General features: G+C 40.0%; 1 protein-coding gene across 1 annotated transcript in view; it reads right to left on the bottom strand.

The window, feature by feature from the left end:
- The window catches only part of AUH (AU RNA binding methylglutaconyl-CoA hydratase), a 320284-nt gene that overhangs the window by 176725 nt on the left and 118222 nt on the right, over positions 1-25337 (bottom strand). The window contains exon 5 of the mRNA XM_077469844.1: positions 361-453. Coding sequence (XP_077325970.1) covers positions 361-453 — 93 coding nt within the window. The remainder of the gene's footprint in view (positions 1-360; positions 454-25337) is intronic.

The following is a 25337-nucleotide window of genomic DNA, read 5'->3' as shown; positions in this document are numbered from 1 at the left end:
TTCATTTTTTTTTAAAAAAAAGTAAAAAAAGTTTATCTTGCATTAAAAATAAAAATTGCAGAGGCTATCAAATACCATCAAAGGAAAGCTTTATTTGTGCGGAAAAAAGGACGCAAATTTCGTACAGATTGCATGACCGTGCTATTACCAGTTAAAGCAGTGCAGTACCAAGTTGTAAAAAGTGCTCTGGTCATTGAGCAGCCAAATCCTCCGGGGCCGAAGTGGTTAAAGAAGAATTAAAAACTGAGACTTTAATATTTCATTATATTATTGATTAAAAGAGTAAAACAAATCAAAATAAAACAAATCCAGATGAACCTTTTTTAATCTAACAAGAAGTAATTTTGTAACTGACCTTACCTGCCACTATGATGTCAGTGGCTAAAGCCATCTCTAAGCCTCCCCCTAGAGCTGCTCCATCCAAGGCAGCAATGGTTGGCATTGGAAGGTTTGCTAAGGAAAAACAAAGCAAAAGAATTACAATATAATGGAAGCAAACACCTAAAAAATCTAAGGAAGGAATAACACGCTCATTGAAAACATTAGTAGACAAAATGGACACTTGCTGACCATAAATAAAGGTGAAGTAGTCATTGTGTAAACTCAAGAATGCCAAACCACTCTGTTTCAGATGACACATTATAAATGAGTAAATTCAGTGTTCAGTTCACAGTGCTCCTACTACTGTGCTTCAAAAACAAAGTGTCACCAGCACATCAGACTGCCATCTAGTAGTCACAAATACTGACTGAGAATGAGAAGCCTACCCTACCCACACCTAACAACTGTATTTTAATTTGCTCCATCAGCTCATCCCACACAGTTAACAACTGTATTTTAATTTGCTCCATCAGCTCATCCCCCACAGTTATTACCTTTTGTTTCCACTTGACCCTCCCTTCTAGATTGTAAGCTCTAACGAGCAGGGCCTTCTGATCCCTCTTGAATTGATTTGTATTGCAAGTGCACTGTCTGCCCTCATGTTGTAAAAGCGCTGCGCAAACTGTTGGCGCTATATAAATCCTGTATAATAATAATAATACTGTACAAAAAAAAGCTATGTTCCAGAATCTAAATAAGCTTATTCTTTAGGTAAATAGTGACAACAATACTGATGGAATAAAACTTACAGGTGCAGCACAAAAATTTTTAATATCATCAAAAAGTTTATTTTTTCATTAATTCAATTCAAAACGTGAAAATCATTATATTATATAGATTCAATACAAATGGAGTGATATATTTCAAGCATTTCTTTCTTTTAATTTTGATGTTTATGGCTTACAGCTAGTGAAAAATTGTAAAGGCTTCCTGAGCATTTAAATGGCCTCTCTGGTTCGGTAGGTTACACAATCATGGGAAAGACTGCTGACTTGACAGTTGTCCAGAAGACAGTCATTGATACCCTCCACAAGGAGGGTAAGTCACAAAAGGTTAATGCTAAAGAAGCTGGCTGTTCACAGAGTGCTGTATCCAAGCATATTGATGGAAAGTTGAGTGGAAAGAAAAAGTGTGGTAGAAAAAAGGTGCAAAAGCAACATGGATAATTACAGCCTTGAGAGGATTGTGAAGCAAAAGCCGATCAAGAATTTAAGGGAGATTCACGAGGAGTTGGCTACGGCTGGTGTCAGTGCTTCAAGAGCCACCACACACAGACGTATTCAGGATATGGGCTACAACTGTTGCATTCCTTGTGTCAAGTAACTCCTGAACCAGAGACAACATCAAAAGCGTCTTACCTGGACTAAAGAGAAAAAAGGACCGGACTGTTGCTCATAGGTCCAAAGTCCTCTTTCGGATGAAAGTACATTTTCTATTTAATTTGTAAATCAAGGTCCCAGAGTCTGGAGAACGAGTGGAGAGGCACAGAATCCAAGTTGCATGAGGTCCAGTGTGAAGTTTCCACAGTCGGTGATGATTTGGGGGGCCATGTCATCTGCTGGTTTTGGTCCACTGTGTTTTATCAAGTCCAAAGTCAGCTCAGCCCTCTACCAGGAAATTCCAGAGCTCTTCATGCTTCCCTCTGCTGACAAGCTTTATGGAGATGCTGATTTCATTTTTCAGCAGGACCTGACACCTGCCCACACTGCCAAAAGTACCAATACCTGGTTTAATGATCATGGTATCCCTGTGCTTGATTGGCCAGCAAACTCGCCTGACTTGAATCCGGCTATCAAAAGCAACCTGGACTTCCATAACACCTCAGCAGTGCCACAGGCTGATCACCTCCATGCCACCCCACATTGATGTAGTAATTCATGCAAAAGGAGCCCCAACCAAGTATTGAGTGCATACTATAATGTACATGGACATACTTTTCATAAGGCAACTTTACTGTATTAGAAATCCTTTTTTTATTGGTCTTATGAAATATTGAAATTTTTGGAGATACAGAATTTTGGGTATTCACTAGCTGTAAGCCATAATTATCAAAATGAAAAGAAATAAATGCTTAAAATATATCACTGTGTGTGTAATGAATTTATATAATATATGGGTAGAGCTGCATGATTCTGGTCAAAATGAGAATCATGATTTTTTTTTCTTAGAATAAAAAGATCACGATTTTCGCGGCTTAAAATCTTTCACAAAAAAATTGTGCTAAATGTACTGGTTATTTTTTTTTTTTATTCATTAAAGTGTAATTTTTTTTCCCCAAAAAATTGCATTTGAACGACTGCTGCGCAAATACAGTGTGACATTAAAAATTGCAACAACTACCATTTTATTCTCTAGGCTCTCTACTAATATATACAGTGGGGAAAAAAGTATTTAGTCAACTACCAATTCTGCAAGCTCTCCCACTTAAAAAGATGAGAGAGGCCTGTAATTGTCATCATAGGTATACCTCAACTATGAGAGACAAAATGTGGAAACAAATCCAGACAATCACATTGTCTGATTTTTGAAAGAATTTATTTGCAAATTATGGTGGAAATTAATAATTTGGTCACCTACAAACAAGCTAAATTTCTGTCTCTCACAGACCTGTATCTTCTTCTTTAAGAGGCTCCTCTGTCCTCCACTCATTAAATGTATTAATGGCACCTGTTTGAACTTGTTATCAGTATAAAAGACACCTGTCCACAACCTCAAACAGTTACACTCCAAACTCCACTATGGTGAAGACAAAAGAGCTGTCGAAGGACACCAGGAACAAAATTGTAGACCTGCACCAGGCTGGGAAGATTGAATCTGAAATAGGCAAGCAGCTTGGTGTGAAGAAATCAACTGTGGGAGCAATAATTAGAAAATGGAAGGCATACAAGACCACTGATAATCTCCCTTGATCTGGGGTCAAAATGATCACAAGAACGGTGAGCAAAAATCCCAGAACCACACGGGTGGACCTAGTGAATGACCTGCAGAGAGCTGGGACCAACGTAACAAAGGCTACCATCAGTAACACACTACGCCGCCAGTGACTCAGATCCTGCAGTGCCAGACGTGTCCCCCTGCTTTAGCCAGTACATGTCCGGGCCCATCTGAGGTTTTCTAGAGAGCATCTGGATGATCCAGAAGAGGATTGGGAGAATGTCATATGGTCAGATGAAACCAAAGTAGAACTGTCTGGTAGAAACACAACTTGTCGTTGCGTTTGGAGGAGAGAGAATGCCGAGTTGCAACCAAAGAACACCATACCTACTGTGAAGCATGGGGGTGGCAACATTTTGCTTTAGGGCTGTTTCTCTGCAAAGGGAACATGGCGACTGATCCATGTACATGAAAGAATGAATGGAGCCATGTATCATAGGATTTTGAGTGCAAACCTCCTCCCATCAGCAAGGGCATTGAAGATGAAACGTGGCTGGGTCTTTCAGCATGACTATGATCCCAAACACACCATCCGGGAAATGAAGGAGTGGCTTCGTAAGAAGCATTTCAAGGTCCTGGAGTGGCCTAGCCAGTCTCCAGATCTCAACCCAATAGAAAACCTTTGGAGAGAGTTGAAAGTCTGTGTTGCCCAGCGTCAGCCCCAAAACATCACTGCTCTAGAGGAGATCTGCATGGAGGAATGGGCCAAAATACCAGCAACAGTGTTTGACAACCTTGTGAAGACTTACAGAAAACGTTTGACCTCTGTCATTGCCAACAAAAGATATATAACAAAGTATTGAGATGAACTTTTGATATTGACCAAATACCGTATTTATCGGGGTATAACACGCACCGGCGTATAACACACGCACCCCAAGTTTAGGAGGGCATTTTAAGGAAAAAAGTTTTAGGAGGGAAGTTTAAGGGAAAAAAAACGTACATTTAAATGCCCGTCAATGCAGCCTTATCAGTGTGCATCTGCAGCCTTGTCCATAATTGCAGAATGATCAGTGTCATTTGCAGCTTGCCCACCGCTGTTTGCAGCCTTGCAGAGTGTCATTTGCAGCTTGCCAGTGTCATTTCCAGCTCCCCGGCGCCGTTTGCAGCCTTGCCCATACTGGGCGGGACTGCGAGCCGAGCCAAGCAGAGCAGAATACACAGTAGAGTCGGCTCGGTCTTTTTCGTCAGCGCTCGCTCCAGAAACAGCAGGGAGGCGGGACTATGAGCGGAGCCGAGCAGACGGCTCAGTCTTTTTCGGCGCCGCTCGGTCTTTTTCGGCGCCGCTCAGTATTTTAGCCTCACAGACAGTGGGTTAAATACGGTACTTATTTTCCACCATAATTTGCAAATAAATTCTTTCAATAATTAGACAAATGTGAATGTCTGGATTTGTTTCCACATTTTGTCTCTCATAGTTGAGGTATACCTATGATGACAATTACAGGCCTCTCTCATCTTTTTAAGTGGGAGAACTTGCACAATTGGTGGCTGACTAAATACTTTTTTGCCCCACTGTATATATAATGTTTGGGGGTTCTAAGTAATTTTCTAGAAAAAAAAAATTATTTTAACTTGAAACCAACAAATGTCAGAAAAACGTTTAGTGTTTAAGTGGTTAAACTTCCCTCATTTACACACCAATGTGTATTCCTTTGATCTAAAGGACAAATCGTTACAATGTTTATACTTAAGTTCCACTGCTAAAGAATGTTGCGATTCTTGGCAGACTGCCCTGTTTTTTTTTTTGTTTTTTCCTTTCTTTTGATGGCTTTCCGCTTCAGCAGAGCAGAGAGAACTCTCTGCATAGAAATAATTGGGAAATACTTTGTTAAGATCACAAGGGGGAAAAAAATTGCAATAACGATTCTTAACGATTAACTATATACGAGTTTCACTGTTTGAATTGAATTACTGAAATTAACTTTTTGATGATATTCAAATTTTCTGAGATGCACCTGTACCCAGACTAGTGGGAAGATCACCCCCCCCCCCCACCATTGCAATAATTAACTTACCCCCCCCCCAAAAAAAAAATCACAAATGCGCTCTAATATCTCAGTGTTCCAGTATAAAACATCAGGGTACCATGGTTTCCAGGAAGTTAAATATATGTAAGAGCTCAGCAATCACCTCTGGGAAAACACGTACAGCTCCTTGAAAAAGTATTCATACCCCATTGAAATTTTTCACATTTTGTCATGTTACAACCAAAAACTTAAATGTATTTTTTGGGGATTTTATGTGATAGACCAGCACAAAGTGGCATATAATTGTGAAGTGGAAGGAAAGGGATACATTTTTTTTTTTTGTTTTTTTACAAAGATCTGAAAAGTGTGGCATGCATTTGTATTTAGCCCCCTGAGAGTCAATACATTGTAGAATGACCTTATAACTTGACATATGGTTGAAGAAATCAATCAACTACCCAAGATAATGGCTGTGCAACTGATTCAAAGCCAAAAAAACGATCTAGTCTGTATTTTAACAAGCTTACCCCTTTGTGGATCTTAGGAAGTTCATAGATCGCAGACCATTTAGAATGGTCCCTATCTAGATACTTACACACATCGTCACTTATTCATCCATTCGTATGGCCAAACTCTAAATTGTAATTTAGACTATACTGTCCATGTAGGATCATGTGGCAACTGTACATAGATCTCAGGATTTGTAAGCATTCCAGACTAGTACTCAGGGTAACATAGTACAACAATAGTCCCACCTTTATTAGTTGGCTTAATAAGAATTTTGAAATCATCCTACAAACTCTTGAGGGCATGGATTTCACACTTAGTTAAGCTTGATTATAAATCGCTTCCCGCCCTCGCTATAGCCGTATGAGGGCTTCAGCATGGACCTTAATTGCTGGGAGGCATATGATGTCCACCCGTGCATGAGCTGCCTGCGCGCCCCCTGCTGAGCACAAATCGGATCGGCCAATCCCAGCCCCCTACCATGTGATCAGCTGTCAGCCAATGACAGCTGATCATGTGATGTAAACAAAAGAATGATAATCGGCTTTTTTTCTGCTCGCGCTCACAGCGTGAGCAGATAAAAAACGCTGATCGTCAGCTTTTGTCAGAAGGACATAGGTCCCAAAGAGTGTGTGACATCACCCAAGTATCTGTGGCCACCTGCCAGTGCCCACCTACTAGTGCTGCGAATCAGTGCCTCATCATCATTGACACATCAGTGCTGCCTATCAGTGTCACCTATCAGTGCCACCCATCAGTGGCCTTAAGTGTCACCCATCAGTGGCCTTAAATGCCACCCATCAGTGCCCTTCAGTGCCACCCATCAGTGCCCTTCAGTGCCACCCATCAATGCAACTCATCTGTGCCACCTATCAGTACCCATCAGTGACCACGACTGCTGCCTCATCAGTGCCCACCAGTGCTACCTATCAGTGCCACTTAACATCAATGAAGGAGAAAAATTACCTTTTTGCAAAATGTTATAACAAACTATAAAACTAATTATTTTTATTTTTTTAGCAAAAAAAAAACAGCAGTGACTAAATATCACCAAAAGAAAGCTCTATTTTGCGGAAAAAAATGGGTAAAAATTGGGTACAGTGTTTCATTCAAAGAGTGCCAGCGCTGAAAGCTGAAAATTGGTCTGGACAGGAAGGGGGTTGAAGTGCCCAGTAAGCAAGTGGCTAAGGGAGGAAATTTGGAAAGATGTATTTAATACACATCTTTAGTACTTTTGACCCTGAATGGACTTATATTCCCAGATTCAAAAACAGAATAACCTTTTTGAGAAAAACATTGTTTAATTTTAAAGTAGAATTTAAGGATTATATTTTTTCATTTTGAGTAGAGTAAGGGAGGTCAATCAACACTGTCAGTTTTTTTTATACTATCTGTGTCCCATTGGGGAGATTTTCCCCAACTTCCTGTCCCATAGCCACAATAGTGAGGGAAATCCCTCATGGTCACTAATCTCACCAGAACGAATCTGCCCATTGTAAGATTCCCCTCTATTTCTCAGATATTGGAGTATCCCCGCTCCATCATAAACAAAGCTACTATATAAACTAAAACCCCACCAAGATAAATAAATATAAATATCAAAAAATGGTGTTGCGCTACCAAACATAAATATTAACTAAAGTGCCTAGTGCATAAATATAAAGTGAATCACATGTATTTTATAGAGAACTGATTACAGAGGTGCAAACCCCACTTAGATGAATTTTATAATAAATATAGCAATCCCTCAAAAAGGAATAAATTACAAACATTCAAGGTGCCTGAATATACACAATATAAACTGTAAAAAACGTGCGTATTAAAAATCTGTAGATCAAATATTACAAATAGCAGCCTCCAAATGTGCAATAATAAAGTACAAAAAATAAATCAGGAAACAAATTCAATCAAGTGCATTTAAAACAAGTGAAATAAAACAACAAATTCGAAAGATAAGGACCATGAATCACACAGTGCAAACAAGCAAATAAATAGAGTCCATAAACAGGATGGAATTTGGCAGTGACTTATTCTTGTGCCTCTCCAGTGAAATACGGGTGGATTAATACTCCTGTGCCTCTCCAGTGTTCACAGCACACCTGGTGAAATGGCCCCTTACCTTATTGCTGTAACGTAAACAGCAAATTTGCAGAGATCCAGAGGCTGCATCCCTTTCCTGGCAGGTTGAACTGACACCCCACCTGACTGGCATTAATAATTCCCTATTTACATGAAGACATAAAAGGAAAAAAGGGGGTCTCCGATAGTGAAGTACATAGATACATTTATTTTAAATTAAAAGTGGCAAAAAGTACTCACAAACATCAAAGAAAACATGCACAGTACAAACGAGCACAGCGCTCGTACTGCGGACGTCACTTCCGGTGTCCTATTCTCCTCGTATTATACAACATGGCTGTTGTCCCAGAAGGAAGCCTCTTCTTAAGATGATGCACAAGAAAGCACGCAAACAGTTTGCTAAAGACAAGCAGACTAAGGGCATGGATTACTGGAACCATGTCCTTTGGTCTGATGAGACCAAGATAAACGTATTTGGTTCAGATGGTGTCAAGCGTGTGTAGCGGCAACCAGGTGAGGAGTACAAAGTAAAGTGTGTCTTGCCTACAGTCAAGCATGGTGGTGGGCATGTCATGGTCTGGGGTGCTGTCGACACTGGGAAGCTACAGTTCATTGAGGGAACCATGAATGCCAACATATATTGTGAGATATTGAAGCCGAGCATGATCCCCTTTCTTTGGAAATTAGGCCGCAGGGCAGTATTCCAACATTATAATGACCGCAAACGCACCTCTAGGACAACCACTGCCTTGCTAAAGAAGCTGAGGGTAAAGGTGATGGACTGGCCAAGCATATCTCCAGACCTAAACCCTATAGACCATCAGTGAGGCATCCTCAAATGGAAGGTGGAGGAACGCAAGGTCTCTAACATCCACCAGCTCTGCAATATCGTCATGGAGTAGTAATAGAGGACTACAGTGGCAACCTGTGAAGCTCTGGTGAACTTCATGCCCAAGAGGGTTAAGGCAGTGCTGGAAAATAATGGTGGCCACACAAAAGATTTACACTTTGGGCCCAATTTGGATATTTTCACTTAGGGGTGTACTCACTTTTGTTGCCAGCAGTTTAGACATTAATGGCTGTGTGTTGAGTTATTTTGAGGGGAGAGCAAATTTACAATGTTATACAAGCTGTACGCTCACTACTTTACATTTTAGCAAAGTGTAATTTCTTCAGTGAAAAGAAATAATAAAATATTTACAAAAAGTAATAATGTGAGATACTGTATATTTATATTATTATATTAGTCTGTTATAGAGAATGGAGATCTTTCTTCCATAAATAGGTCCTGCAAGGATCACCAAGCTTAGCATTTCACACCTAGGGGGAACTCTGTAGCCAGGAAAAAAAAAAAAAAAAAAAGAGTGCTTTGTCTGTTGATCTTTTAGAGAAGAGGACATTGCACACACTACTGAAGTGCAGCAAGAGCGATCTTAAAAGAATGACTCAGAAAGCAATTTCCTTATGATTTGCCTTCAAAGAAACAGACACAAGTGTAGGAAAATAATCTAGAAGAAAAAAGGAAAAAAAAATGAATTTGCTAGATCAAAAAACATATTTGTCAACTGTGCAAAATCCATATTCTGTAACTCAAGAAAAGAAGTAAACTAGGACTGGGGGACAGTAAAAAAAAAAAAAATGGAAGATTGTCCATCCCACAAGCCTATGGGGGTGGAAACAGTAAATAGGATAGTGTGGTCTATACTCATAGAATGTAGAGGATCTATTAATCCCTTGCTGACCAGCCACCATAATTTTACTACGGCAGGCCGGCATGATCCCGCGAGCCGTCGTAGCTATATGTTGGCTCGTGGGACCAGGATAGCAGGTGCGCGCACGCTGCACAGCCGTGGTGCTAATGCTCATGGCCGATGGTCGCGATGACCGCCGGCCACGAGCGATCGCGGACACAAGAGACAGAACAGGGAAGTGTGTGTGTAAAATTCCTGTTCTGTTAGGCGTGACAGATTGTGAGTTTCTATTAGCTAGGAACTTCCTCTAGGTCAGTCCCCTCCACCTACAGTTAGAAACACACATAGGGAACACAGTTAACATTTTAAAATTTTTATAGCACTGATTGCTGTATAAATTCCAATGGTCCCAAAAATGTGTCAAAAGTGTCCAATGTGTACGCCATAATGTAGCAGTCCTAATAAAAATCACAGATTGCCGCCATTACTAGTAAAAAAACAAAACAATAAAAATGATTTAAATCTATCCCCTATTTTGCAGACGACATAACTTTTGTGAAAACCAATCAATATACAATTATTGCGATTTTTTTTACCAAAAATATGTAAAAGAATACATATCGGCCTAAACAGAGAAAAAAAATTCCTTTTAAAAATAAAAAAATGGGGATATTTATTATAGCAAAAAGTACAAAATATTGAGTTTTTTTCAAAATTGTCGCTCTTTCTTGTTTATAGCAGAAAAAAAAAAAAAAAACGCAGAGGCAATCAAATACTACCAAAAGAAAGCTATATTTGTGGGAAAAAAAGGACGTCAACTTTGTTTGGGTGCAACGTCGCATGACCGCGCAATTGTCAGTTAAAGCGATGCATTGCTGAATAGCAAAAAATGGCCCGGTCATTAAGCAGCCAAATATTCCGGGGTTGAAGTTGTCAAACATTTCAAAAAGGCAAACCTAGGTGAACATGGAGCACTAGTTGGTGATGTAGGAGAGCCCTGAAATCTTTGGGATGCTGATTATAACTAGTTTCATATTTAAAGTACTATAGTAGAAAACCAATGTTTATCAACTTTTAAAGTCAAAAATGCCTTTTTTGAAAGAGACACAATTCTTAGTAGATTTAAGCAACACAAGGGATGCAATAAACCTAATATTAATAGACTCCAATGTAAAAAGGATTGGGTGTAAGGAAATCGGGAAAGTATACCCTCCCCAACATAGATTTCAAGCAAAAAAGCAGGATCTAAGTACAAGGGTGTGTGGAGCCTAAAATATTCAGGAATATATACACTGGGGTACATGACATCCAAAAATAAGAAAAAACGCAAATTAACCAGATATCTAGTTATAAAAAAATAAATAAAAAATCATCTAAATAAAAAATAAAATAAAAATGTAAAACCATGGTACTCTACCATTCAACTTTGTCAGAACAATCCTTTACTTCCTAATTGAATAAGTACATTCCTGTGCTCTACAATGGCCAATAAAGAAATATGCATCTACAACAATGGTACTTTGCAATTCAACTTTCCAAAAAAATTCCTTTGTTTCCTAACTGAATATGTTCTTTTTATGCTTAAAATAAACAATATATGTGAATATATTTTTTAAATGTCATTGTTATGGATCTAAAAAAAAAAAAAAAAAAACAGTCCATCTGCCAGTGCATGCCCATTCTGTAGACAGATTGCATTCCATCCTTTGTCAACAACCACCCCCACCGAACAGTTTTACTTCAACAATTTGATGACTGTCACCATAATGGTACCCACCAGTTCATAACAGTACTGTGAGTGTTATAAAAAAAAGGTAAAAAAAAGCAACCTGATCTTTATAATGGTGAGGGTAGGTGATGCAGCAGACGACCACAAACCACAAGCTAGAACATTATTATTAAGCCATCACAAGGCAGGTCTATTTTTATTTAGCTCATTTTTTGCACATATTAAGTTCTCACCAAAAACAATCTGAAACATCTAAATTATTGTTAAAAATGGATGGAACCAGTAAAATCATATTTAAACAACCATGGAGTTTGAAATGTAACCATTTATTGTAAAACAGCAGAGTATTATTCGAATGTACAGTGGCGAAAATAATAATATGATCCTTTGAATATTTTGTATGTTTGCCCACTTATAAAAATGATATACCCTTCATTTCTTTGTAGGTGTATTTTAAGTGATAAGGACAGAATATCAACCAAAAAATCCAGAAAAAAACCCATAAAACAAGTGCTTTAAAATGAAGTTGCAGTTCAGTGACCTTACCTTTAAAATCCTTTTCTTTTGAAGTACATCGCGGGACACAGAGCCATAGAAATGCGGGTTATAGTCCACCTTCAGGTGCTGGGCACTGACACACCCTAAACAGGAAGTTGCCTCCCTATATAACCCCTCCCACTACTGCGAATATGTCAGTTTTGTAGCAAATCAATACACTTGTATACTAGAAAGAGGGGCTGAACCTCTGTGTCCTGTGATGTACTTCAAAAGAAAAGGATTTTACAGGTAAGCTGTTATAAAAATCCAATTTTCTTTAATTGTACATCACGGGACACAGAGCCATAATAATTACTATGTGGGATGTCCCAGAGCAATCCCAACTGAGGGGACAGAGACACAACCAAAGTAGGGAACCATGAGATCAGAGGATTTATAATGCTGTTTGCAATACACTGCGCCCAAAGCCGACATCCTCATGTCTTTTTACACCCACCAGATAGAATCTGGTAAATGTATGGACTGAAGACCAAGTTGCGGTCTTGCAGAATTGAGCCATGGAGGCTTGGTGATGCACTGCCCACGAAGCACTAACAGCCCTAGAGGAGTGCGCTTTGATTTGAGAGGGTAGAACTACCTCTTTAAACTATAAGCTTGAACGATTACTTGTCGAATCCACTTTCGACGATGCCTGTCCTCTTTTAGGACCTTCAAGCAACACGAACAAAACGTCCGTTTTCCGAATCTGAGCAGTGGCCTTTAAGTAGACTTTGACTGCTCTCACCCCATCAAGAGAATGTAGTGATTTTTCTTCCATAGAACAGGGTTCTGGAAAAAAGAAGACAGAACAATATCCTGGTTTAGCTAAAAACCTGATACTACCTTTGGTAAAAAGTTAGGATGAGGACGCAATACTACCTTATCCTTGTGAATAATAATAATATGGCTCTTTACAAGAAAAAGTAGCCAACTCTGATACCCTTCTTGCAGCAGATATGGTTACCAGAAAAAAAAAGGTTCCTTGTCAAAAAGGACAAAGGGAATATGTCGTATTGGCCCAAAAAAAAGGCTGCTTTGTAATGCCGAAAAAACTAAATACAAGTCCCAAGGGTTCAGGGTTGACCTAACCGGGGATTAAGCCGTGCTACCCCCTGAATAAAGTTACGGACCAAAGAATGCAAAGCAAGTGGTGGTTAAAATAATACCAATAAGGCCGAAACCTGTCCTTAGAAAGCACTCAAGGCCAGCTTTATTTCTCACCCCATCTGCACAAATTCAAGGATTCTACCTTTGACCTATTTCCTGGGGTGTAACCCCTGCTTTCACACCAGGAGACATATGCTTCCAAACTCCATAATATATAATTATGGAGGCCGGCTCCCTTGCATTAACCAAGATAGAAACCACTGAACCTGACAGCCCACGTTTCTTCAGAGTGTGGGTCTCAATGGCCAAACAGTTAAATTTTGCATTTGTAAATTAGGATGGAATATCGGACCTTGCGAAAGAAGGTCTGGCCATGGCGGTAGGGTCCATGAGTCTCCTACTGCCATCTTTACAGCCTCTGCATATCAAGATTTCCTGGGCCCTGCTGGGGGCCACAAGAATCACGACTTCCCTTCCTGCTCACCGGGAATAGCAAGGCATCTGTTCCACATGCTAGCGGATCCTTTGTTTTTGACACAAAGTTGCCAATTTCTTTCTTGAACCTGGATGTAAAAGTATCATCACCAAATACAATCATGCCAAGGTACAAAATATCTACAATAAATGTTGGTATTTACTGGCAGCTGATCAAAGAGTTTCCAAGTTCATTAAATTACCCGGAAATCACTTACAAAAGATCTTGTTCAATAAGAGACACCTTAGTTATCAGCCACCATAGAAGTATGGATATAACCAAAGCAACGTCCCAGGCACTTACCCTTGCGCTAAGTGTAACTTTTGTCCTTCCACTATACAGGGTAAAAGTATTATACTCCCCAATAACAATATTTGGACTCCCAAACACAGGACTAATTGCCAATCAGTCAGCTCTGTATATCTAATGAAATGTTGCTGCAGAGCTTTTTACGCGGGGAAGATGAAGCATCCACTCTTCTGCAGAATCAGAGACCATGTATCCCTGATCTCTAAACACAAGATGGAAACACCTATAAGCCAACATGTGGGGCTTTATCATAACTTCAACCTCAAGTCTATTGGCTTTTTTAGCCTTGAACACTTACCTCAACATGAACATGGGGGGGGGGGACATTGATAACAAATTTCCTCAGTTAGAGACAAGATGGATTTACATTACAGGTGACCCGTTTTCCGGGCCTCAATGAGGGGATCAGTTACAAGCCATTTTTTGACTAGTGACCCTCATTGATGAGTGTATTGTTTGAGCCCTGGGTTGACGCTTTGCAATGTCGGAATTACATCATTGATTTTTTGACTCACCCACTTATTTTCACCATTTATTTTTCATGTAATTTGTCCCTTGGAGTTATTCAGTGACCATCTATGTGTGGCCTGTGCCTGGCTGGCTGTTCTTGGTTGATGTTGCCAGTTGCATGAACTTAAATAAGGAAGGAATTGTATAGTAAGTAATATAGTTTGTTTTATATTTGATCCTTAAGTCACTGTTAATGTTGATGGAAAATTGAGAGATGTAATGCACATGCGTGGCCACATCTATGCCCACTAAGTCCTTGAATTGGTTTGCCAAGTTGAGGGAGGGTTGGTAAGTTGAGGGTGGGTTGGTAAGTTGAGGGCGGGTTGGGTTTTTTTTTGGGGGGGGGGGGGCTATCTCACAATTTAATTTCATGCATATCTGCTTCACCTGCTGCCATCCTGGTCCTTGTCTACAGATTCCCGTATGGATGCCCAAGGGTGTGCATTAGGACCAGCAATCTGCCCATATGGGTGATGCTGTCCTGGGTGGTGCAGGCCCACCTTGAGGTACCCCTGTTCTCCATGGCTTTCTGTGACATAATGCACAATCTACATCTTTCCAGACTGCAGAATTTTTTTGCTTTCTGGCACTGTCTGCACTGCTAGGTTTAGCAGTGTCAGACTGTGCACCGGTTTCCGGGCATCAGTCCGTGGTATGTGGACCTCCCCTTTGCGTTCACGGGGCATCACTGTGGCGTGAAATCACACACTGTGCGTTGGCGCCACGGGGAGGGATATTTAAACCCCATATGGCGTACAAGAGTTTGGACAATCAGGAAGCTCATAGGGAACACGGACTGTGGTTTCAGGTACCCATCTGATTATACGCAAGACTGGATGTATCTCTATCTGGCATTATGATTCAATTTGAATGATGCCTTGTACATATCTTTTTTGTTGCACAGATCGATTTCAGTCATCTTTCCTCACCTTTGAATTTTTAGCTCTTTGCTACCCTGCTACTTGTATGCATCTTTTCAGCCATGGCATCTATGGGAGACTGGAGCAGTCTTCCATATTGTAGTGAGACATATTGAGGTGAGAAGCTTCCCTTGAAACCATACGTTATATTTGAGATCCTATCCTTGCAGATTACTTGACATGGTTTTACATGTATTTCTAGACTTTTTAGATGAATGTGCCCTTTTTATGCATTGAGGATGCGTCTAGGTTTTCCTCTGTGGTTTTCCCGTCCGTATGAGCTCCTAGCATAGATATTTGCATACTAACAAATCAACATTATTGTGGTGAGTACAGTTCATGTATGAGGTTATATTATGAACTTGTGCTCTCCTTATCCTCAAAATGATATAATGGTATTTTAATATATATTGCAGGCATTGCCGCATTTTTATATGATAGTTCAAACAACAAAAATCACATCCCTTCCTACGGGATATCTGACATTTTTTGGACTGGTCTTCGGATGCAGATCATTGGGGCCTTTTGGAATTCTTCAATTTGTGCTCACTGCAAGACTCATTATTGAGGTAGGAAGTTTGGGCCTTTTTTTTTTTTTTGCTGTGGGTGCCTTGTTTGCCTTGGGTCATGCATGTGCAATGTTATATTATGTTCATTTTTGAAGTGTGATGTATTTCTGTTTTTCTTTTCTACACATCCAAGGTTGAGCATATGTTGCTGTTTTATATTTACTAATTGAATACCGCATCCCCCTTTCCTGATGAAGCTGTCATGGTGAAACATGTTGAAATTTCTGGACATGGGAATACTTTGTATGTGATTACAGTGCTCTCATTGGTCAGGGTTAGGATATATGTGTATACCCATGACTGTGATCGTAACTGCACTCTTTACTTTTATCCGGTTTTAAAAAATAAATGATTTGTACATTTTTACATTATAACTTTGTGTCGCTCTTTATATGATGTATCTTTAAAGTCCAATTCCCCCAATTTTATCATCATAGGGATGTTGGTATATGTTGGGTTTTCCTTTGGAGCTGACCTCTCACTGGTTTTTGAATTTTCATAAACAGATCTATGTCTGGGATCCCCCATCTTTGGCATATTGACAGGGAGATATCAGGGTGAAGGAACCATTCTCCCGGGAACAACTGCTGGCGACTCAAGTAGTCCGCCTGTCAATTTTCTCTTCCTAGAATGAAGACCGCCGATAGGCAAAGTACATTGTTTTCTACCCAAGATAGGATATGATTCACCTTTCTCTGGGCCGCACAACTTCTTGTGCCCCCTTGGTGATCAATATAGGCCATTACTGTGGCATTGTCGGATTGAATCCTAGCAGGACAATACCATAAACTGAACTGAACTGTTCAGGCCCTCAGAACCAAGTGCTCAGCCTGAATTTCTAGAATGATAATAGGCAAGGCCAATTCTGATCTGGGCCACTTCTCTTGGACAGTTGCCTCTTCCAGGACTGCTCCCAAGCCAAAAAGAAAGGTTGGCATATGTTGTTACCACTTCCCAGGTAACTGAAGGAAGGATTTTCCCCTTTGCAGATTTTTGGCTCCGGCGTAACCAGCCTACAGCACCTGGTATTTCCAGGTGGTCCATCCGGGTGCTAACCAGGCCCAACCCTGCTTAGCCTGCAAGATCAGACAAGATCGGGCACTTTCAGGGAGATGTGGCAAAAGGCTTTGGAGTCAGACATTGGGAATCTAGAGCTTGAACCCTTTGTTCCAAGCTGACAGGATACTGTTTTGCAACAGTCTCAAATGAAACTAAGCATAAGGAACGGCCTTGAATGAAGCCACCAATCTTCCCCAACAACCTCATGCAAAGTTGAATAGAAGAATTCATCTTGCTTTAACCACCTAAATCAGATCCTTTATGGCGCTGATCTTTGCCTGGGGCAAGAATACCCTTAGACCCAAGTATTTTAGCCTTCTTCATGGTTTTAAAGAAGATTTCTCCTAGGTTGAGAATCTGACCTAGATATTTGTAGTTGAATGTGGGGTCCTTAATCGGGCTAGAAGAGGGCCAGATCCTTTGTAAATACTCAAGGTGCAGTAGCTAGACTGGAAAGCTGAGCTACACACTGAAAATGAAGATTTTACACCTTGAAAAGTAGATATTAATAGTGAGCGAGGAAATATGCATATGGAGGTATGCATCTTTGATGTCAATTGACGCCAGATGTTCAGAAGACGCCAGAAGATAACTGATTGGATTGACTCCATGCAAAAAAAGAGAGGTTAAATTCAGGAACTGAATTTAGATTTTTGAGATCCAGAATGCTCATACATGGGCCCACCATAATCACTTTTTGCCAAAAGATGGTCCAATGCTTGAGAGAAAGACTTTTTTCTCTGGATCCATAGGAATGTTTGATCTGAGAAAACGAGACGGGAACTCTTGGAACTTCAGTTTGTACCTTGGAGCTATTGATGAAGTCCCCCATTCTTGACACTCTTCCTTCCAGATCCTTGAGAACTGCAGAAAAATTCCCCCTATTGAGCGAGCGGGGGCGCCTCCTCATAAGGAGGCTATAGTATCTTGTAGATTTCCTCCCCCAAGACCTCTTTTGTCCCTGGGGTTAACCCTGAGGATTACCTTTTGAACCTGATGGCGGAAGCCATCGTGACTGCCTGGAGGCTGATGCCCCTGGCACAGGAGAAGAAGCTTTAAAACTAAAATACATTTACTCCTTTTCTTAAATGTCAAAAAGGGGTACTTTTTCCACTAGAATTTCTTTGGATGTATTATCCAAAACATCCCCAAATAGCTTCATCGCAAAAAGGAAGACTAGCCAGGATATTCTTACAAGGTGCTTAGCGAAGGGCGCAAGGCCTGAAGGATAGAATCTCTCATAGCAACTATTGCAAACATAAAGCTGCCTCCTGGGTCCACTGAGCAGGATAACCTTGAACACCTGTTTAAACTGGTCTCTCAACGATTAAGCAGTTACTGTCAGCGCAGGCTGAGACACTCAATCTGCCAGAGAAAAAAAAAGTGTTTTTTCAATAGGAATTCCACCTTTTTATCCGTTGGATCCCTAAGCATTTGAGCATTGTCTGCCGGACAAGTCAAACTTATTCACAGAGGCTAGAGCAGCGTTAATTGCTGGTATACCCTACTTAGTGAATTTCCTCCACCATAGGATAAAGTGTGAAAAATTTTTAGGAGGGAAAAAAATGCTTATCTGGGTGATCCTCAGATACAAAAAAGCTTTTCCAGCAATGAATGGATAGGAAAAGGCATGCACAGCTTGGAGGAGGCTTTAGTGAACCCAAACACTCAGTTAGGGGTACATAAGGGTTAAGGGTGGAGCGATCATTGTAAATTTTATATTACATATACACATACACACAATATACACACACACAGTATCTCACAAAAGTGAGTACAACCTCACATTTTCGTAAATATTTTATTATATCTTTTCATTTGACAACACTGAAGATATGATACTTTTCGACAATGTAAAGTAGTGAGTGTACAGCTTGTATAAGTGTAAATTTGCTGTCATCTCAAAATAACTCAACACACAACCATTAATGTTTAAAATGCTGGCAAAAAAAGTGAGTACTCCCCTAAGTGAAAATTTTCAAATTGGGCCCAAAGTGTCAATATTTTATGTGGCCACCATTATTTACCAGCACTGCCTTAACCCTCCTGGGCATGGAGTTCACCAGAGCTTCACAGGTTGCCACTGGAGTCCTTTTCCTCTCCTCCATGACGATATCACAGAGCTGGTGGATGTTAGAGACCTTGCGCTCCTTCCCCCTTCCATTTAAGGATGCCCCACAGATGCTCAATAGGGTTTAGGTCTGGAGACCTGCTTGGTCAGTCCATCACCTTTACCCTCAGCTTCTTTAGCAAGGTAGCGGTTGTCTTGGAGGTGTGTTTGGGGTCGTTATGTTGGAATAGTGCCCTGCGGCCCAGTCTCCGAAAGGGGGGGGGGGTCATGCTCTGCGTCAGTATGTCACAGTACATGTAGGCACTTATGGTTCCCTCAATTAACTGTAGTGCCCCAGTGCCGGAAACACTCATGCAGCCCTAAACCATGATACTCTCACCGCCATGCTTGACTGTAGGCAAGACACACTTGTCTGTATTCCTCACCTGGTTGCCGCCACACACGCTTGACACCATCTGAACCAAATACGTTTATCTTGGACTCATCAGACCACAGTTCCAGTAATACAGGTCCTTAGTCTGCTTGTCTTCAGCAAACGATTTGTGGGCTTTCTTGTGCATCATCTTTAGGAGAGGCTTCCTTCTGGGACAACAGCCATGCAGACCAATTTGATGCAGCGTGTGGTGTATGGTCTGAACACTGACAGGCTGACTCCCTACCCCTTCAACCTCTGCAGCAATATGTCTATTTCCCAAAGACAACCTCTGGATATGACACTGAGCACATGCACTCAACTTCTTTGGTCGAGCATGGTGAGGCCTGTTCTGAGTGGAACCTGTCCTGTTAAATCACTGTATGGTCTTGGCCACCGTGCTGCAGCTCAGTTTAAGGGTCCTGGTAATCTTCTTATAGCCTGAGCCATCTTTATGTAGAGCAAAAAAAAAAAATTTTTTTTAAGCTCCTCAGAAAGTTCTTTGCTATGAGGTGCAAAGTGGAACTTCCAGTGACCGCTTTGAGAGAGTGAGAGTGATAACACCAAATGTAACACACCTGCTGCCCATTCACACCTGAGAGCTTGTAACACTGAGTCACATAACACCAGGGAGGCAAAAATGGCTAATTGGGCCCAATTTGAACATTTTTACTTAGGGCTGTACTCACTTTTGTTGCCAGCGGTTTAGACATTAATGGTGGAGTTATTTTGAGGGGACAGCAAATTTACACTGTATCAAAGTGTCATTTCTTCAGTGTTGTCACATGAAAAGATATAATAAAATATTTACAAAAATGTGAGGGGTGTACTCATATATATATATATATATATATATACACACACATATATACATATATACACACATATATACAGACACACACACACACACAGCGGAAAAAATAAGTATTAAATACGTTGTCGTTTTTCTAGGTACATATCCAAATGGGCTATTGCAATGTTCAAAACACGTCAGTAACAAAACACGCATACAAAGAAATAAAAACAAAGTTCAGAAATCAAGTTATGTGTTTATGTGTATTAAAATGGAATGACACAGGTCAGTCATAAAAATATTTATATTTTTGTCTGCACATACATATATTATTCCCACCATAACGTGATAATCAAATGCATAGCAAACAGTTTAGAAACAGGGAAGTACATTATATGTTGGTAACATTTTTACAATGAGTAATTACATGACCACTTTCTAAAGGGAGTGGTGGGCGATGCAGGCTTAATGGACCATGTATCCCTAGTGAATCATGTTGTTTGTTGTAAATATTCTTATTTGGAAAGTACAGTATTTGATAATAATGTATATTTGTATGCCAGTTTCCATTTCTGTGTGCTGGATTGAAACTGGTTTACTAGATAAAAAGTAGAACATATAAGGTAATCATGTAATGGCAGATGTTAAGGAACTCACAAATGTATTATGGCTTATGCTACCTGGCACCCAGGAGACTCTAGCATGAAACTATAGGAAGACATCTGATTATTCTAATCTGTTGGAGATTATGCCATCTTTAGTGCCCCTCCCTAATTTATCAGTGGCATTCGTCTTGATTTAATTCATTTTTTGTATAGTTAGGTTGAAAAGACAAACATTAAAAATGTGTATGCAAGCTCACCACACAAGACTCCATTGCTGAAGAAAAAGAATGTTGAAGCTCATTTAAAGTTTGCTGCACAACATTTAGACAAGTCTGTGAAATACTGGGAGAATATAGTCTTGTCAGATGAGACCAAAATGTAATTATGTAAATGCCATAATACACACCATGTTTGGAGACTGATCAGTTTGCACTGATGATCCACAAACCAGCACATGAGTCAGGGGGCCATCCACATGTGCACAGGCAGACCTATTTTGAATCTTAGATGTAAAATATCCACAAGAATTTCCTACCACAAATCCACTAGACATAATCATTTGACTTATCAGGCTGTTGCGTGTCACTTTGTGCAGGAGGGCCATGATTGCCACCTATCAGTGCCACCCATAAGTACCCATCAGTGCAGCCTTTCGGTGTCCATCAGTTCAGCCGTTTCTGAATAATGGTCTTAGTTTGATACATAGTGGTGACTGGGATAAATTCAGAGAGCTTGGCGCCCCACAGTCTCAACAGTGAATAGGATCTGACACCTGTTATGATTTTAAGGTGAATTTTTTTGGTTTCTTTCCTAGTGTTATGGGTATTTTTAATTAGATAAAATGTTCTAAATATTCATGTTAAAAACAAAAATTATTTGCAATATTGTGTGCATAGAACATCGAATTGTGACAGTTCATGTGGGACCTTTGACACATTTTTCTCCCCTCTTTCTTTTCCTTTTTTTATGGTGTATTAACATTTTTGGGCTTAAACTAGTGCTATATTGATTTACAAGAGAAATGCGCCTTTATATAATGTGATGAGCACATGCAATAAAAAGGTGCGTCTATACAATTGTTATTTTAAAAAACACTGGATTAGGTTATTATACAATAAAAAAAAAAAAAATTATAGGCCATGTGATTGCCTATATTATTTTATATATATATATATATATATATATATATATATATATATATATATATACATACACACTACCGTTCAAAAGTTTGGGGTCACATTAAAATGTCCTTATTTTTGAAGGAAAAGCACTGTACTTTTCAATGAAGCCAACTTTAAACTAGTCCTAACTTTAAACAAATATACTCTATACATTGCTAATGTGGTAAATGACTATTCTAACTGCAAATGTCTAGTTTTTGGTGCAATATCTACATAGGTGTATAGAGGCCCATTTCCAGCAACTATCACTCCAGTGTTCTAATGGTACAATGTGTTTGCTCATTGGCTCAGAAGGCTAATTGATGATTAGCAAACCCTTGTGCAATCATGTTCACACATCTAAAAACAGTCTAGCTCCTTCCAGAAGCTACAAAACTGACCTTCCTGTGAGCAGATCGAGTTTCTGGAGCATCACATTTGTGGGGTCAATTAAACGCTCAAAATGGCCAGAAAAAGAGAACTTTCATCTGAAACTCGACAGTCTATTCTTGTTCTTAGAAATGAAGGCTATTCCATGCGAGAAATTGCAAAGAAATTGAAGATTTCCTACAACGGTGTGTACTACTCCCTTCAGAGGACAGCACAAACAGGCTCTAACCAGAGTAGAAAAAGAAGTGGGAGGCCGCGTTGCACAACTAAGCAAGAAGATAAGCACATTAGAGTCTCTAGTTTGAGAAACAGACGCCTCACAGGTCCCCAACTGGCATCTTCATTAAATAAATGAATAAGGAAGGCTATCACTCCATTTTGCAAGGCCATGCCATACCCAGTGGACAGCGCTTGATTGGAGCCAATTTCATCCTACAACAGGACAATGACCCTAAACACACCTCCAAATTGTGCAAGAACTAATTTACAGCAGAAGCAGGCAGCTGGTATTCTATCGGTAATGGAGTGGCCAGCACAGTCACCAGATCTGAACCCCATTGAGCTGTTGTGGGAGCAGCTTGACCGTATGGTACGCCAGAAGTGCCCATCCAACCAATCCAACTTGTGGGAGCTGCTTCTAGAAGCGTGGGGTGCAATTTCTCCAGCTTACCTCAATAAATTAACAGCTAGAATGCCAAAGGTGTGCAATGCTGTAATTGCTGCAAAAGGAGGATTCTTTGACGAAAGCAAAGTTTGATGTAAAAACAATGTTATTTCAAATACAAATCATTATTTCTAACCTTGTCAATGTCTTGACTCTATTTTCTATTCATTTCACAACGTATGGTGGTGAATAAGTGTGACTTTTCATGGAAAACACAAAATTGTTTGGGTGACCCCAAACTTTTGAACGGTAGTGTATATATATATATATATTTATCAATAGTCTTGCCGATGATGTTGTAAAAGATGTTAGATAGGTGGAGCTAGTGCTAGGTGGATAGACAATATGATTGGTTACATATATTGGTAAGTATCCTTGAGTTCCCCACCAGCTACATGTCTGTGGAGAAATGTGTCAAGATGTAATTGCTTGATTTAGAAATCACCCCTGCTAATTCCTCTTTATCCTGGGCATTTGTGCCACAGCCCCATTCATTCCTAGGGGAAAGGCTGTACCGTGTAAGTCCATTGGAGGCTGCTATGAGTACAGCTCAGGGCGTAGAGGACTTTGAATTTATATTCATCAAGGTTCACTTGTCAATCACCAGATTTCAATTGTTGGGAGCTGTGGCTTACTTGCCACTCCCTACAGCCCCCCCCCCCCCCCCCCCCACACACACCTTTTCTTCCTGTATGGTCTTCCATGGTTAGCAGCTTTAATTGAATTAGCACAATAAAAAATGTACAGAATATTTCTACTGTCTTTCTCTTTTTTTTTTCAGGTCCTGGGAATGTCTCCCCTCCCCACCTCACATCTCACATCCTGGTCACTGATAAGGCACAGAAGACAGCTGTTGCCGGAAGTTAATCACTGCTTTGATCGTAGCCAGTTTAAAAAAAATAAAATAAAAAATAAAAATAAACTAAATTTGAAAGCCAATCAAGCAACCAATGGGGATGAAGTGTTTTTCTTTATAGGTGCCAACATCTGTGGTCTGGTACAACAGTCGTAATCTTCAAACTGTCATCTCCCCCCTCCCCCCCTTCCTTTGTCATGGCTCTAAATTTATTAGGGTAATGTCACCCCACAGGTGTAGGCAGACACAGTTTATGGTGGTACCTGGTGATGTGTACAGTTACTTGGTGCTTCAGTCCAAAAGACTGAGCAGGGTACTGTCGCCCTACAGGTGTGGGTGGACAGGATTTATGGTGGTACCTGGTGGTTGGTACAGTTACTTGGTGCTCGAGTCCTGAAAGACCAAACAGGTGGTTTGGTGAAAAGTTTTAACAATGATATTGGTCTGTGTGTTTAATGTTAAAGGTATGGTACAACAAAGGTTAAAAGTTATCATATTTGTTTTGTGGGAATGTTAAAAAACAAAACAAAAAAAAGGAAAGGAAAAAAAAAAGAAAAACACACACACACACACACACACACACACACACACACAAACAAATGCACATGTCAATGGTAATAAAACTAACATAGTTAGTGAGAGAATACAGGGGGAGAGCTATAGAGGGGCAGGGATGATAGTCAGAGGGGGTACTGAAACTTTTGGATAATAAGTCAGGGAACCCATATCTAAATTTAGGCCATTATTATTTGTGTCAACTAGAAGTATCATTCTTAGTTCAAAGGTTTTCCTTTCCTGGATAGTTCTGAAATTCACTTTAGGAAACTAAAGCATTGAGGTCTTCTATAGTGTGGTTCAGTTTTGAGAAACGAAGTCCCACAGGTGTGCAGAAGAAATCTTTATGTTCCTTGATGGTATGTCTGTGCAAATTCATCCTCACTTGCAACGTCTGTCCTGTTTCACCAACATAAGATCCTTTGCTACATATTTTGCATTGGATGAGGTACATGACATTACTGGATATTGAAGGTCCCATTAGTGTGTGTGACACTTTTAGATAGATTGATCTGGTTGCACAATGTGCAGTGTTTTTTTATTGCAGTGTTTGCTTCCATTATTTGTGACTTCATAATCAGAATGAAGTTTCCTGCTGATTAGTTTATGTCTGAGAGCAAGGGGGTTGTCGGAATATTTCTTTCAAAGTTTTATCATGTTACGATAGGTTGTAAATCTCTGATTATTTTTTGTATCCTTTCTAGTGCTGGATTGTATGTGGTGACTAAAGGTACATGCTTATTTGTTTTTTTCTCTTTGTATTGGAGGATATTTTCTTTTCGGGTTTTCATGGCTGTGTTTATGCTGTTGATGGATTTGCCTTTGTAATCTTTCTTTTGGAAGGAGTCTGCTAGAGTTCTGAGATGTTTATCTCGGTCTCCTAGGTCTGAACATATTTGGTGGTAGTTTATGCACACCTGTGGGACATCATTTCTCACAACCGGACCACACTATAGAAGACCTCAATGTTTTAGTTCTTAAAAGGGAATTTCAGAACGATCAAGGAAAGGAAAACTTTTGAACCAAGAAAGATACTTCTATTTGACAAAAA

The sequence above is a fragment of the Lithobates pipiens genome, unplaced genomic scaffold (assembly GCF_037356315.1).
Source record: "Lithobates pipiens isolate NorthernLeopardFrog02 unplaced genomic scaffold, aLitPip1_a1.2 Scaffold_11, whole genome shotgun sequence".
NCBI classification, from domain to species: Eukaryota; Metazoa; Chordata; class Amphibia; order Anura; family Ranidae; genus Lithobates; species Lithobates pipiens.
The sequence above is the reverse complement of the archived record's forward strand: the minus strand, read 5'-3'. Positions and strand labels throughout refer to the sequence as shown.